At 37.9% G+C, this 16,129-nt stretch overlaps 2 protein-coding genes across 3 annotated transcripts; both read right to left on the reverse strand.

Moving 5' to 3' along the window:
• Nucleotides 1–524: 524 nt before the first annotated feature.
• On the reverse strand, nt 525–3,891 carry LOC140795731 (uncharacterized). Of its 2 annotated transcripts, XM_073148469.1 has the most exons (4): nt 3,556–3,891; nt 1,861–2,001; nt 1,232–1,434; nt 525–937 (listed from the first exon to the last, which is right to left on the reverse strand). In XM_073148469.1, exons 1-4 carry the CDS (start codon nt 3,808–3,810, stop codon nt 886–888), a joined length of 651 nt encoding a protein of 216 aa, XP_073004570.1. In that variant the 5' UTR covers nt 3,811–3,891; the 3' UTR covers nt 525–885. The 2 variants fall into 2 exon arrangements, with proteins under 2 accessions (XP_073004570.1, XP_073004571.1); XM_073148470.1 differs by lacking the exon at nt 1,232–1,434 and having other exon boundaries at nt 3,556–3,887.
• A 444-nt stretch (nt 3,892–4,335) lies between these two features.
• Nucleotides 4,336–16,079, reverse strand: LOC140794816 (uncharacterized). The gene is made up of 13 exons (XM_073147041.1): nt 15,237–16,079; nt 14,504–15,096; nt 14,170–14,330; nt 13,457–13,517; nt 13,221–13,286; nt 13,007–13,092; nt 9,599–9,641; nt 7,119–7,331; nt 6,186–6,251; nt 5,998–6,077; nt 5,794–5,916; nt 5,557–5,716; nt 4,336–4,738 (listed from the first exon to the last, which is right to left on the reverse strand). The coding sequence occupies exons 1-11, from the start codon at nt 15,451–15,453 to the stop codon at nt 5,814–5,816; spliced, it is 1,689 nt and encodes a 562-aa protein (XP_073003142.1). The 5' UTR covers nt 15,454–16,079; the 3' UTR covers nt 4,336–4,738; nt 5,557–5,716; nt 5,794–5,813.
• Nucleotides 16,080–16,129: the final 50 nt, after the last annotated feature.

The following is a 16,129-nucleotide window of genomic DNA, read 5'->3' on the forward strand; positions in this document are numbered from 1 at the left end:
CCTTTGGTACAGAAGAATATTTGGCACAAGTTATTTACAAGTAGAAATTATCAGGTTAAATTTATGCTTTCCGGCCATGTAATGTGTTTAAGAACACGATTATGTTAGTGATACTTGAATATTATATTTGAATAATCATGCGAAACAAACTGAATCACTTATTAGCGTCTCAAGAGGTTTAGAGAATATATGTTCTTAAACTTTTACATTTGAACATTTCTCAATTATGGGATCTAATGTCGTCAGACAGCTGAAATTGATTAAGGGGTTAAAAGAGAAGGATGAGAAAGCTAAGAGGGAAGAGAAATGGACATGGCTAACTCAACCTTTCACTCAACAACAATTTGAGACATCCCAAACCGCAAGCAACTTGCAATCTTCATAATTCGACAAAAAAACAAATATGCTAATAGATCAGAAAAACACTACCTTCCAATTGGGGCCTATTTCTGAAACATTCTGCAACAAAAATCTCCCCAAAATAAAAAGAACTGAATGGAGACTATGAATTGGTCTTACAAAAATTTGAGAAAAGGTCAATACATTGCTTGAATGCATTAATATGAGATAATGCTCAATCTTGAGGTTTTCCCAAATATGTAGAACAGATTATAGAGCATCAATCAAGTTACACCAATATGCCTCTTGGAAGAGGTTAAAAAATTAAAACAAAGATGAAACAGTTTGCTTACATTCTCATTTCAAGGTCAGGGGTAATGGCTTTCCTCTTCAATCTATTTTCAGTTTCTGAGTTTGTCGAATTATTCATTTCTACGTTCTCAACTGAACCTACTTTGTCCAATTGACCACTGCCTTCGCCTTGCTTTCCCATATTAAGATCACCATCAGCATCACCATCAGGATCTTTCAAACCCAAGTTCAAATTTAACTCAGTTCCATTGCCATCTTTGTCAGGATCTCTTGCCATGCTTGAAACCTGCAAAAGGAACGATCTCAAGGTTTCACTCAGATTTCAGAAAAACGGATAACTCAGGATTGCATGTGCTTGAAAGACAAATTCAAAGAAATGATATCAGATCATCACAAGTTTCGGTTAGTTGTACAAATCACAAAAAGAGCTTGCCAAGCAAAAGCAAATCTTGTCTAACAATACAAAACATCCAGGAATGGAACTAATCAGACAGTTCCAGGACTGTACAAAGAACAGTGATTACTAAAGATTGTAAAAGAAAATGAACAAGCAGATATTGAAGGTCTATGGAAGGAGTACAATTTAGGTCCAAGTAAAATCTGTGCCGGTTCATCTGGACAATTGCCAACGCATAAAAATTGTGTCGCACAGATCGCATAGATTGGGAGATATGGGCCCTCTTTACTAATGGCACATGCAATCCTGATCGTCTGAGCAATGTCCATGATATGATGGGGAGTATTTGAAGGTCCCAGACCAATCCTTATCAGTTTCACTTTCACCTGGACCGAAACCAGAAACCTATGAAAGTGTTCTCAGAAGAGCAACATAAGCTGATGCTGATGTTTAAGAGACACTCATATCATCAATGCTCCATTATGGATGAGAAAAGTAGTGATACAATAAGAAGGCAAAGAATGCCAAATATAAATGACAACATGTTAGGTAAAGTCAACAACCATACCATCTTTGTCTTTTACATTAATGTCCAGCAACCAAACGGATACTCATAATGTCCCCTAATTAAAATTTGTTAGCTTTGGTAGTCCTTTTTAAGACTATTCAATCAATAAGAATATACTGAAATTAAATTAAATACAAATAACTGCTGATGTAAAGAAAAAGGATGAATAGAACATATGTTTGATCGCTGCAAATTCAACAAGTAGATCAAAAGGAAGAGTTTCTGTAGAGAGAAATTCAATTACCTGAACTTCTTCCATTAAGACATCATCCTTTTTACCATTAGAAGACTCAGTTGGGGTGGAAGATGGATCAGCATCATTAGGCTTACTCTCGTCTTCAGTCTTGACAGCAGCCTCTTGATTTTGCTCTTCGATAACAGAAACCTGTTTTGACAATAAGAACAGCAAACATGTAAAAAGATTGATACAAAAAAAGATAAGGAAATCTGACTCAATGACAAAACGTGATTGTTTTTACTGTACTTGTTACTTAAGGGGAGGGGGGACTATGAATATCTTAAATCGCTTCAGCTACAAAGATGGATTTCCCTTGTCTACTTCCTATGTCACAAAGAATAGATACTTATACTGGGTCAAAAACATCCACACAAGATTTAGATGTTTGTATCTATCTTCTATTCCACATCTTTAACTACAATCAATTATCTGCATCATCATTCAATCCTTTTCCTGCATATATAATTAAGCTAATACAGCGGGATTCTTTGACAGGAAAATAACAAGGAGCGTTAAAAAAATTCTGAAAAACCGGAGGGCATTGGAAAATTGCATATAAGGCAAGAAAAAGGGCAGCAATAAAAAACTTGTGAACAAGTTTTTCCATATAGGGAATCATTCTACCTGAAAAAAAAATTACTTCATAATGTAAAGTCGCAACATTCATCTAGAACTAAACAAACTCTACATCAAAGTGACATTATAAGTTCTGATGACAGAAGTTATAAAGTCCTGCAAGAACCAAACAATACTGGAATGAGGAGAGGAGGCTAAATATAAAAGCACACATCTAGAACACAGAAAAAAAAAACCTAAGTTTCTGTAAGAAAAACTATAATCAATCAAAATTAGGTAATGAGGCGTCCAGCCTATATTTTAGTAAAGATTGGGAAGTGCAAAAGACATTATACATCATAAAAGCCCTAAACTAATAAGTCCCCCCTTCCATCTTTGTTGAATCTTGGCAATCTATTGTTGTCAGGACAAACGATCTTTATAGATTCCACAAATATTATACTACATAATTATTCTCATCAACCTAGATATCAATAACAAACAAGTCAGATCCCAAAATGAACTCAGCAGTGAAATACCGGAATGAATGAGAAAACCAGCAAACTTACCGCAAACCATTAATACCACCAAAATCCAAACATATATTTACTAGAAAATGACAACATTTCACTGGAAATAGTTATATATCCATTATTTAACCATTTCCGAAAAGCGAATAGATCAAAACCCTAAGAACACTAAAAAATAACCACCAGACAAGACCCAAAATGCCGAGACACTCATTTGCCAGATGCCTATCAGAAGAGAACAACATGCGCCGAAGAAACGAACTTTCCGATCCAATTCAAGAGAAAAGAAAAAAGGCAGAGATTGATCATGAAGAGGTTGTTATAACGGGTAGGCTAAAACCAAAATTAAATCCGCGCACGAATATCCTCCGGTAAGTGAGAAAAAACAAAACAAAACCTAATAATCAAACTCCCTGACCATAAGCTAACCAAATAAAAATCAGATCTTTACACCAAAATCACACATTAACCACCAAACAAGACCCAAATCAGAAGAATGCAACACACTCACTTACCCAATATCTCCCAAAAATCTATCTTTCCAAAACCAATTCAAGAACAAAAAAAAAAAAAAAAAAAAAAAAAAAAAAGAGCAAAGCAAGAATGTCTCACTTACCGGGATGTAGCGGTACTTTCTCTTCTGGGGTTCCTCGGAATTTGCGGCTCCGTTGCCGTTCTCCGGCGCCCACTTGTAGAGCAGGAGGTGGGAGCGATTGTTATTGGTCGAGTTGGAGTTTGTGGTGTTGTTGTTCGAGTTGGGGTTGGAGAGGGGTACCCACGTCTTTTTCCACTTCCTCACCGGCCCCGTAAAGACAGTGGCCGGGCCATACCGGGTCGACGACCGGCCCAGCCGGGCGCCGACTCCCTCCATGGGGGAACGATGTAGAGAGAAACAGAGAGGAGAGAAACACGAGAGAAAGAGACCAACTTTGCTTTGGGTATCTCCAGTCGAGGGTCTACTTGTAAAATAATTGCTAATTTTATATATTTGCGCATAACACCCTATTTAAGCTAATTTGCGATTCGGGTCCTACACCTTCACCCAATTTCTTTTTTGCCAAAATGATTTCTTTTTCTCGTCTGACTACAAATGTACAGCATTACTGTGACCTTTTCTTGCAGTTTTTGTTAAAAAAATTCACTAACTTTTTTTCTTTTTTTTTGCATGTTAGTCTATGTTGTAAACTTATTGGAAGATCCGAGATCCTTTTCAGGTAAGTGTATTAAATTAAAAACGATCTCATCACATTTAAAAGCAAAACTGTCAAATAGTTCTAACTAGGCATATGGATGAGCCTTGCATTCGTGCCCAAATATAACAATCTCATAGGTAGATGCTACATTCACATATGACATAACTGCTGTTCATATATGTAAGAACCTATCCATCATCCAGTTTGGAGAAGAAGCTATAAGTGTACATTTACCAAAACTACAGTTAGAATGATTCAATCACTTACATACAAATCCCAATCTCGTAGCTTCGCACTTAAATGGTGAAAACAATTAATTGCAATGTCTGCATCTCTAGAAATTTATGTTGTCATCACCTATAAATGCTAAAACACAAACCTAATGGCACATCACAAAGTACAATAACTGATTCACAAAAAAATTGACAGAAAAAATATTCAAATAAATCACAAATATTCCAATGGGCTTAGTGTTCGAGTTCCGTGATCCATCCTGCTGTCATGCTCATCCTAGAGCAACAGTGTTGCGCTATTATTTGGCTAGCAGTCACATGCAGATCTGCAGCGGAAATAATTGGAAGCATGATGCTCCATGGAACACAGATGCTGCAAATTGTGTAATATATACATGTCAGTCATTATTAAGTATTAGTACTAGAAGGATGAAACAGATCGAAAAAATTTCTCAAGTAACCGATCAAAACTATGCATCTAAGCAGTAGTTTTACTAAGAATAAAAAAGTTGCTAAAATATCTTGTGATTCTCTGGAAACAGGAAGCCGATCAACTTGAACGAATGAAGATAAGGAGATAACGTAGTAGTGCCCAAATTGAATTAAATAAAAAAATACTTTTAAAAAAAATATTTTAATATGAAGAGCTAATATGGAACAGGATATAGCTTTTGAACCCGATCAGTTAGGAACAAACAGAAAAAATAAACGAAAACACAGAAACAACCACATAAGCTAGAAGACTGCTGCCAGAGTGCTAAGTTTTGAGGTAGATACAAAACTAAAAACAAGACCAGACAATCAACAATGACTAGACAATCCTAAAGAGAATTCCGTAAGTGAGGAGGCATGGAGAACATGGTTAAGCTAACTTAGCATCTAATAGTAACACAGCATACAAATCAATATTCTACATTTTGTAACTTGGTGTTACATTTTTAGATCAATCAATTGGGATGATTGGTTAAGAAAATATGAAATTGTATTTTAAGTCAAGCAAGTTTTTATCAGAAGTGCCCAATGAGGACACAAATGATAGTTGCTGGCCTCTCAGTTGCCCGTCGATCGCTGAAATTTGTTTTGATAATAAAGAAGGCTACAGTAGTTGATCTACACTATCATGATCGAGAAGATGAAAAATACTTTATCTACAACACCACGATAAAATGTAAAGATGCACTAAGAACTTACATAGCCTGGATAGATAGTCAGCAACATAATTTAGGCTATAGTACTGAAATCTGCATATTGATATCCATATAAATGTAATGTAGCAGCAGCAGCACGGGAAAATATACTTGAGTTCAAGATTATGAACAACTGCAAAAAAGCTGTCTTGCTTGAATATAACCTGAAATTAAGTGACTGATTAATGAAACATGTATACAGAAAAAACGAAAAAGATGTTTCTGAAAACTAGTTTTGTACCTCTTCAGTCTATTTATAGCCTATTTTTTCATCAAGTGACGATAGCTTCGCCCACGTATTATTCGTTGCCATATATATGATATAGATTCTGGAAGGCTCATCTGCATCTTTTGCTGAACAAGCCTAGAGACAGAAGCAGAAAATTGTAAATGAACACAAGCTGCAACCATAGAGAGCATAGCTTTAACAAACATAGTAACTAACCATCTGACGAGACATCTTTCAATACCACGAGTGACCGGTCGAATATAGGATGGATCTCGTTGTGCGTAAAGCAAACCAACCTAACAAAGAAATAGCTGTAACTTTATCTAAAATTCTAAAAGTACATTTAGTAAAAGGAATGGGTCCAGAGAAAAATAACACATGCAACTGATTAAAACAAATGGTACCTCCAACATTGCTACTGCTGCAGGATCATCCAGTATTTCAAGGCTATAATCAGCTAGATAATTTACCTAGACAATAAATAGGTATAAGTTATGAGATCTTGGGTCCACAATTAATTTGTAGAATGTAGTTGATCCTCTTTTCTCTCTCAAGTATCAACTACATAATTTCTATATAATAGGATAAAAGGCGAACATGATCTTTTATCCAGTATGAAAGTTGGTACTAATCAATGCAAACTAAAAATATATAGGTCAGCTACAAATTAGAGCACCTGTAAAAGCTTAAGATCCTGTTAATGATGGTTCTGGATTATTCAAGATTGATTAGACAATGACAACCCTTCACCTTGACATATTATATAAAATAATAAATAACATGCTTTCTAGCAACTTGGCTGCTATTTCTACAAGCCTGAGGCAGAATACTTCAAGTCCTTAATCTTAATCATATTGGAAAAAAAAAAAACATTTAGAAGACAACTTCAAAGAAAGTAAGAGGAAAACAAGCACCCCGAGGAGCATAATCTGCTAAATAAACAACCCAAAATACATGCAAGCAGAAACAGAAGCTACAAAAGTTTTGCCAATCATACAGGATTTGTTTTACTCCTACTTTTAAAGATATGGATGTTCTCAGTAGAAGGGCCCTCATGAGTTCATGGAAGCACTACCCAATATTCCTGATAAAGTAGCCTGAACATAAATTCCCAAAGTATGGCCTACTGAGTCCCACTTGATAGTTACTTCTTTCCTCATGTTTTCCAAATAAAGAAGGAAAAAAAGGAAAATCTATGCTAGGACATAGACACTAGCTCTAGAAAATTAAAGCACAAGAAGCAGTTCTTAGCTATGTCATAATAAGACCATCATAATGCCACCTAGTTGGACAGTAGAAATGAAATACAATGAAATTATGAGAAGAATAAGTATTACCCCAAACTCAGTATTTATGAAAGATTGAACAAAGTCCATGAGTTGAAATTTTGCCCACTTTAGAGATGAAACAGGGCTGTCAGAATGAGGCGGGTGTCTCCAAGGAGCACCAAAATGTAATCGACCTTCTGGAATTTTCCTCTCACGCGCATCAGAAGCAAACTTTTCCAAAATAGCTAATGCTGACTCCATAGCAGGGTTCAACACGGCCACCTAAAGAAGAAGAAAGAATGGGAAATATATGAAGTTTCTTTTTCTTTTGCATCTGGAACGTGCATATAACCAATTAAGAGTATTGGAGAATTAGTATCTTCCTACAGAAGCACAAAATTATGAGCATGATATTTTCCACTGTTGATCACGACTTTGTTTGACTATTAACATGCAAGTACTCCATGACAACAAAGAAATGGCAGTACTTGATCAGGGAACTTGTTTTACTAATAAGAAAATCTTAGGCCAACAAAAGCTTCAGCAATAAAGGTCAAACCTTTCATCTAAAAGTTCTAACAGCTCAAGTTTATATTATTAAGTGGTAACTAGGTGCAACGAATCAAATCGTAGCCTCCAAAAGAGAACTGATAAAAGTTAACAGAGCATTAGCTTTCTTTTGATGCAATTAAACTATGAAGAGTCGCTATGATCCGAGAAAAAAAAGAGTCAATTGTCAAATGTGGCTTTATCTGATGTAAAAGCATTTATTAGAACATGTACTTTTACTAACTTCAATCTAATACCCAATCAAATCAAACTTTTCAAAGATGTAGATCTGATACAAACTGGGATAGATTAGATCGTATCATGAGGACACTGAGCTCGACAAATCAAGTCTATTTATTTTTTAATTGATTCATTTTCATCTCTTATGTAAACTCTTAAGACAAGTTTCGTTAAATCATGTAAGCCATTACGGCAAGTTTAATTAAAAAATATAAGCCACTAAGATAAATCTAATTAAATTGTGTAAATCTCTAAGGTAAATCTTAGTTCGAGTCGTATAAGCGTTTAGAACTAAGTCTGAATAGAACTCATTACACTCAGCCTCTATATATAGAGAGGTTGTGCTTCTTTGTTTAATAATCTAAGTATCCAATTAAGAATTAAGAATCATGTTTTAGCCTTGAGTTTATTTTAGGAATAAGAGTAAGATGCAAAATTAATTATAACCGTTTATTTTCCTAAGAGTATATCTAACTTAGAATCCTAATTCTACCTTCAAACTATGGCCGTCATTCTCCACCACGAGCCACCCTACTATACAGCCATTCACCACCACTCTTAGTTGTCCACTACCCTCCAACGACCACCACAACATCAAATATTTACCAATCTACACTGTTCTAACCTTCCTCCACTATTTTAATTATATCTTTTCATCCCAACCTCTAATTTACGTGAAACCAAAACTATTAGAACCATAACTTCTGAGGCTATTACTATATAATTTTTTAAATTTTTTCACGCTCAGATCGGTCCAAATTTGGTTCATAACAATAGTATTAGAGCCGACGTTTTTCGAACGATGGTGAACACATGATCCAAAGCTAACCCAAGAGAGATCACGCCATAGAGGACCAAAACTCATCTCCATCCCTATGGAGATTTCCTCAACACTACTAGCAATCGCCGGCGACAAGCCACCGACATAGGCAAAGACAATATTTTAAAAAAATTGACCGAATTGAAGGAGAATCAAAGGAAATCCAAACTGTCATCAAGGACTCAATCCAAACCTTAGCTAAGGTTTGGCTAGCCACCCTCCACCCCCTGCACCGCCAGTGTTGTCGGCCATAGCGAAACCAACATTCCCGCAGCAGGAAAATCCAAACAATGAGGGAGGAGAACTGTTGGCCCAAACTACAATCAAAGCACCACCTCCGACTGTAGCGGAGCTCCTGCCATCTCTACAAACTGTTTTCATCACCAACGCACGACACTAGAGCATCCCCTACAACAGCCCCATTGTCATCTTTCCATAGCCACAATCCTCTACCACATGTCACCCTATTTTACAGTCGTCCACCACCACCATTGGCTGTCGACCACCCTGCAACAACCACCGCAACGCCGAATATTTACTAATCTGCCCCGTTCTGACTTTCCTTCACTATTTTATTTATATCTTTTCATCTCGACTTCTGATTTACGAAAAACTAAAACCATTAGAATTCTAACTTCTAAAACTACTACCATATAAATGTTTATTATTTTTTTACGTTCAAATCGGTCCAAATCTACTTCGTAACAAGATCAGAGCATCAAAGTTGATCAAATGACAAAAGAAGGTTGCATAAACCTAAACAAGAATTAAGAAAGTATACTATTCCAATAATCCAAGAATAACATTTTTCTTACCATATTGGACGGCAAAGGTAAAAATATTTAATCCAAGTAATCAGACCTGATAGTCCTCATTAATAAAGAAGAGACTATTTCAAATATAAACAACATTAAAGTACTTTGTTTATGTGAAAACTTACTTGCAAATATGCAAGGTAGGCATCAACAGTGTCCTCAAAGCCACTGTGACACAAAGAGAGAATTTTAACATATTGCAAGTAGCATTAAATACAGGTTACACAGCAAAATATAATGGACATCAAATTGGAAGATAGAAAACTTGATTAAAAAATTTATTATATTAAATATACACTTTATATCACAAGAACATCAAGTGGATACCTAAACTCACAAAGTTCTATGCAAATTCAGGGTAGCATTGATTGAACTTTTACGAGGTCCATCAAATCAAATGAACCCAAAATTAACCACAATGAGCCCACATCCTATTCTAATAAATGGTAAATTTTGAAAGAAAATTAAAACATCAAGTGGGCACACATACTCAAAGTAGTCTCATACGAACTTGGAAAGCCTGAAAGAACTTTTATGAGATAATCAGGTGGTCTCACTTAAGAACAAACAAGATTCAAATCCCCACTAACTCACTTGTCATTGAAGATTGTAATCAGATTCACTACCAAACAGGATTTGTAATTGAGATAAGTTGGGCTTCTTGATCCTCATCCAACACTTTCTTATCCATGAGAGCAACACCAAATGGGCGGATGGAGGGAATACCTCATTTGTGAACCTCATTTGTGAATCCACTGATGAAACAGAAAGTATCTCCTAACAGATGATGGCAACTTGGGATACAAAATGGCTACAGCTAATACTGCTTACTGCATCACTGGTGTTAACTTGAATACTTTAGCATTCTTTCATTACCTTACAACACCTTACAACAGAAAATAGCTTCCATTGAAAAAGAATAGATAAGCTAACTTAAGGTTCCAAATTCATTAACACTATCAGTAGCATATTACAGATTTACAGATAGTAATGTTTTGTGCATAAAATAGAGACATATACTGTAACACCCGTAAACTTTAAAAAAAAAAAAAAAAAAATAGATGCCTCGTGGACCTTCCCTCCCCTCCCTCTGTCTCCTTCCCTTGGAAGGGAAGGGGGTGCGAGGGTGGGAGCTATTTAACCCCCCACCCACACCCCTGCTGGGCTGCGGCTTAGACCGCAACCCACGAGACTTGTGGGCCGCGGTCTAGACCGCAGCCCATATGGCTATATGGGCTGTAGTCTAGACTGCAGCCCATGAGCCCATAAGGCTAAATGGGCTGCGGTCTGAACCGCAGCCCATGGAGCCCGTGGGCTACAGTTTGGACTGCAGCCCACGAGCTATTTCCTCCTTACCTGCTGAGTTGGACTTGGGCCCAACTCAATACTCCAATTTGGACCTTATAACCATGTTTACCATTTTTACTTGATTAATTAGCCTAACCATCCCCGTAATGATCATTTATTATCATGTGAATTTTAGGATAACATAAAACTCACCTCTTGACTCATGTATATGCCTAAACATAAATTCTCTAATAAGATAATTAATTCTATTAGTTCACTGATCATACGTATAGCCTTATTTGCGTGAATTAATAGGATTTACACTGCGTGGGGAGTATTTTGAGATTCTGGAGGAGCCGGCTAGCTGAGGAGATTTAGTGTACTGTGGAGACCCCCAAGCGAGTAGAGTTTATACAAGTCTAGAATAATATAGTTAAATTATTATACCTTTCATATCACTGTAGAAAATGTCGGTATTAATCCATGCATCTAGTGTACCATGATATATCTTGACATGTGCAGTTATTGATAACGTACTCATCATAATATTATGAGAATGTTAGTGTTAGCATAGACATTAGTGTAACGATGCTCTACATATATCCTGTATGATAAACTCTGGCATAAATATTTGTTGTGAATATAGAATGTAACGATCATGATGACTATGACATGACTTATACACTCACAGACACTGCATCACTTTCACTTATCATTGACTAGGTAGTGCCCCTACTCACTCAGCCCAGGGTCAAGGATAGAGTGTATTTTATATGACTATACTATTAGCGGCCTACACCTGAGGTTGGGAGCCTGTGTAGCGTTTAGGTAATTATAATGCATAGTCAAGACTAGATTATAATGCATAGTCAAGGCGGGGATATATCTCTAGCGGTACCCGACGACGCAGGGTCAAGGCGTCCGTTGATGAGCCGAGGGCTCCCGATTCTCCCGCTGAGGGCGGTGATGATTTAGAGAGAGTGAGATATGGGCTTACGATTGGAGTCCTTAGTCTGATGGCCACAGACAACCGATCACATGTAGTGTCGCCATACACGTGTAGGTGACATTACCGCTAGACGTGTATATATCCCCTCGATGCATGAGATGATAGATGGTTATGTGATGGATGATTTTCTTGAGAGTATTTACCCTGTGTGGTGAATAGTTCGGTGAGCTATGATAAGTATGATTAATGTCTCGGTAGGATGAGATGACTAAATTACTCTTTTATTGCTATGCATAATATGTAAACACTATGATTGAGATTTGTATGAAATTGTATCAAGCATGATATCTATGTGGACTTATCTTGATATGTTTAGTAACTAACATGTTCCAAAATAATGACGTAAAATCTTTATTGATTACATTAATCTAGTAACTCATGGTAAGTCATTTCAACAAACATATTGTTATTGCTAGCAATTATAGGCATGCATTGGATATGCACATGTGATTTCATTGTTTAGACTGTATGGATCCTACTCGCTAGGCTGTGAGCTCACCACCTCTTAGTGGCATTATTTCAGAACTAGGGGACGCAAGTGCGGATAGCGAGGAATAGATGCCTTTCTTTTTCAGTATGTCTATTAGTTGTATTGAGCCCCTACGAGGGCGTTATGATTAATGTTATATTTTGGACTTTAGCGTTATATTTTGGATGTGTATCTAAAAGGCTTGTTGTGGCTGTGGAACTTGTATCCCGGACTCTTATGGTTTAGTTTATTTATGGTTTGAACTTGTGCTATTGTGTGCCTCGTGAAATCCTATTACTGACAGGTCATGTGATGCACCGCGTGAGGAGATTTACCCACGCGGTTTACACGTGTATTTAGAGGTGTGGGTGTTTCACATACCTATTACATTAAGAGATGTCGCTTATGACTAAAGTCACTAAACACATGGAATGAACACAAAAATTTAATGCAGAATAAAGAAAAAAGATTTCTCTACCTTTCTCCCATCTAGTGGTTTACAACAATCAGAAATTAGAAATAAGTAGAATTTCACAGTATCAATTATTTGTCCTTCCATAATTTTGAAACTTTTGTTCATTAAAAAAATGAAGCAAGTTTCCCGCAACCACATTTTTGCTGCTCCATGTACTACTAAATCTAAATAAGAATGAAGTGAGGCCCAATATTTTAGGAACTTATAAAGGGCATTCATATTGAAGGATAAAAAGTCAAAAAACTCAGCGGTGACAAAAATATGAGGGAGAGAACAGTGGAAAAGCTACTTACTCCGTATAATTCTTGCTTTGCTTAAGCATATAGAGCTCAGAGAGTTGTCGAGGGTTAGGGCCAAGAACCTCATCTATAACTTTCCACTACAACTTCAATAAACATCATCACAAAATTATTGCATGGAAGTTTGAAAATAAAAAAATGCCTAGGAGGAGCATCACACACTGACTCAGAAAAGGGAAAAACATCAAAAAGTGATTAAAAAGAGTACCTCTTGCTCACTGAACAGATCAGGAACCATATGCAGTTTAGCTTCCTGATGTGTCCAACCAAATGTCTTCAAACCATCAAGTTAAGAAGAAAAAGAATGATCATTAGTGCTATTTTGCACAAATGCAATAAAAGGTCAATTACCCAACTACTAGGTCAAGAAAGTATTAAAGTATCATCTGCTCTAATGAAAGTACCTAAGAAATATAAAAGTTCAAAATATTATAACAAGTATACCTCCCGTGAGATAAAAATATCTGGAAACCCAAAATCAACAAATGCCTGATAAGAGTAGTAACTGCAAAAGTTCGAACAAGCAGAATTAGTTCGTCCAATGGTAAGAAAGTTCCACAAATGCACAAAGAAACTTAGTGCATTAACAGAAAGTTTTGCTCTTTACAGGAACACATTAGAAAATGATACAGGATTTCAAGCAAATACTAAATAATATCAAATCTTGGAATACAAATGCAATATCAGCTACTCTTTCTGATTTCTGATGGTGGAAAGGCAAGACAGGTTTATAGCAGTCTAATAGGGATCCAATATGCAATGAACATGTAAATACATCATCATTGCAACCAAGTCAATGTAAAAGACTATTCAATAAAGTATGATGGACAGCACCCCAGTTCCTCCGGGACATCGATTAATTCTCATTATCAGACGATGAGTGGCATACAAACAACTAAGGAATATGGGAAACAACACAAATCCATGCTTTACACATCATTGACCTTGATTTGAACTTTAAGCAGGGAAACGATGCACAGGTTTGAATAAACATTTAACCTCAGAGTAACTTGTCACATGATCAACCAAACCTCAAAAGAAATTGCGGGAAAGGCAGATCATTTTGACTCTTCCCAAAAGGCAAACATGCATATCAATTGCATGAAAAAGAAAATATGTAATCCGCATGGATGATACAAACCACCTATGGAAGTTACCTGTCTGAAGTTGCAAGAATGACAGGCAAGCATTTTTCATTCGCACCAAGAGCTATCACTCTCCATATCAAGCTGTCGTGGTACACTGCAGCAGGCACAATCGAATCATCTGCTGAAGTTGCTTTCCGCAAGACATCAATGTTATTCAAAATCAGCTTTGGCTGCAAAAATTAATCAAACAGTATTTGTTCATCATCCTTTTTAATGGGAGAGCCACAAATTGGTGACTTTTACGATGATGACTAGAAGCAGATCAATAAATCAAGCTGCAAGAACAAACATATACATAATGGAAACAAACAAAGGCAAATTTAGTTTATTTTCTTCAAGAGACCTGAAAGAAGTCGATCTGTGCGGCCTCTGAGAGGATCTCGAGCAAGAGGCAGGGCCAATCAGTAGCAGAATTGGCCAAAGACCTCGAGAACCCTCCCGTCCTATTCAGATGCCTCACCGCCTCCTTCCTCCACTCCTGCTGCATCCCAAGGACATCCTTTGCGAGCCTCAGCGCCACAGCGGCCTCCCTCATGTATGCCACCTCCTCCCTGGAGTACTTCTTCTCATCAATCTCCGCACCAGGGACGTGGCCCAAGCGAGCGACCACAGCCTTGACCCAGAGGGAGCTCGCTGGAGCCTTCTCGTCCCTCCTCGAGAGGCGGCCAGAGCCGATGACCCGGCGGAGGGCAGTGTCGAGGCCAGACCATTTGTTCAGGGCGGTAAAGACGTCACGAGGGCCGATGGCGCCAAGGCGGACGGCGTGGTCGACGAGGGCCTCAAGAGAAAGCTCGAGGCGAGTGCGGAGAGTGGCAAGGTCGGCAGTAGCGCAGGAGGAGGAGGAAACGAAGGACCAGGGAGGCGTGGCCGAGGGGTCGGCGGCGAAGTCGACGTAAGCGGTAACGTGGGGACCCTTGTTCCACTCCGGAAGAAGACCTAGGAAGCAGACAGAAGGAGGTCACGAAGTGGAACTGTCTTAGGTTGATATGAAACTAGCAGTATTATAGAAAGAGAGAGAGAGAGAGAAAGAGAGAGAGAGAGAGAGATAGAGAGAGAGAGAGAGAAAGAAGACGAACGGTGGAGGAGAATGGAAGTCTTTCCGACGCCTCGGGGGCCGTGGAAGAGGAGGGGCTGGTGGACGCGGTGGTGCTGCGCGTGGTTATTGAGGACGGTCTCCAGGAGCGGACGCGGGATGATCCGCCAAGTAGAGACGGAGGAGGCCGCGGCGGCGCCGTCCACCACCGTTGTTCTCGCCGCCCTGGCAGCCGCCGCCACCGCCGCAGGGCGGGGCATCACCCTGGTGAGAAGGAAAACCCTAGACGTTTGATTCGATCGAGCTGCGGAGAGTGGGAATGGGAAGTGTAGGCGAATTGTTACCCATTCGGAGAAGAAGAGGGTTTGTTTCGTCGAGAGAGATTTTTATTTGGGGTTTAGGAAGGAGAGCCTTTTTGGTAAAAAGCCACGTCCCAATCAAACGCATGTATGTTTCTAACTCCCGTTAAACGAACCCATTTATCACTTTAGTAATTTATTTATAACACGAATAAATGTGTTCATAAGATAAAATAAATACATTTATAATCCGAATAAATTTACTTATATAAAACTGAATAATATATATAACTCGATAAACCCGATTATGATCTGAATGCTCTATTTAAATAGATAAATTCGTGTTTAAATTTTCAACTTATTTAATGTAAATGAGTTGTGTTTCTATTAACTTAAACTTAACCTGATTGCCCCTCAAGATGCATCTGAATCTTTATAATCTATAAGTGGTCACTCCTCTATACTTTATTAGTTGGAGGAGAATGAGGTGGGAAAATGGATTAAGAAGCTCTCTGACCATCATCAGTCTGCCAACTTGATAGCCGAGCTGAAGTGGCCCAGCCTAACAGGATTTTTTTTAGCACAATCATTCTTTTCTAAATCTAAAAAGATTGTAGAGAGTTTGTTGTTTCCACGA

The sequence above is a fragment of the Typha latifolia genome, chromosome 9, assembly GCF_019914945.1.
Source record: "Typha latifolia isolate L0001 chromosome 9, TyphaL0001v2, whole genome shotgun sequence".
Taxonomy (NCBI): Eukaryota; Viridiplantae; Streptophyta; class Magnoliopsida; order Poales; family Typhaceae; genus Typha; species Typha latifolia.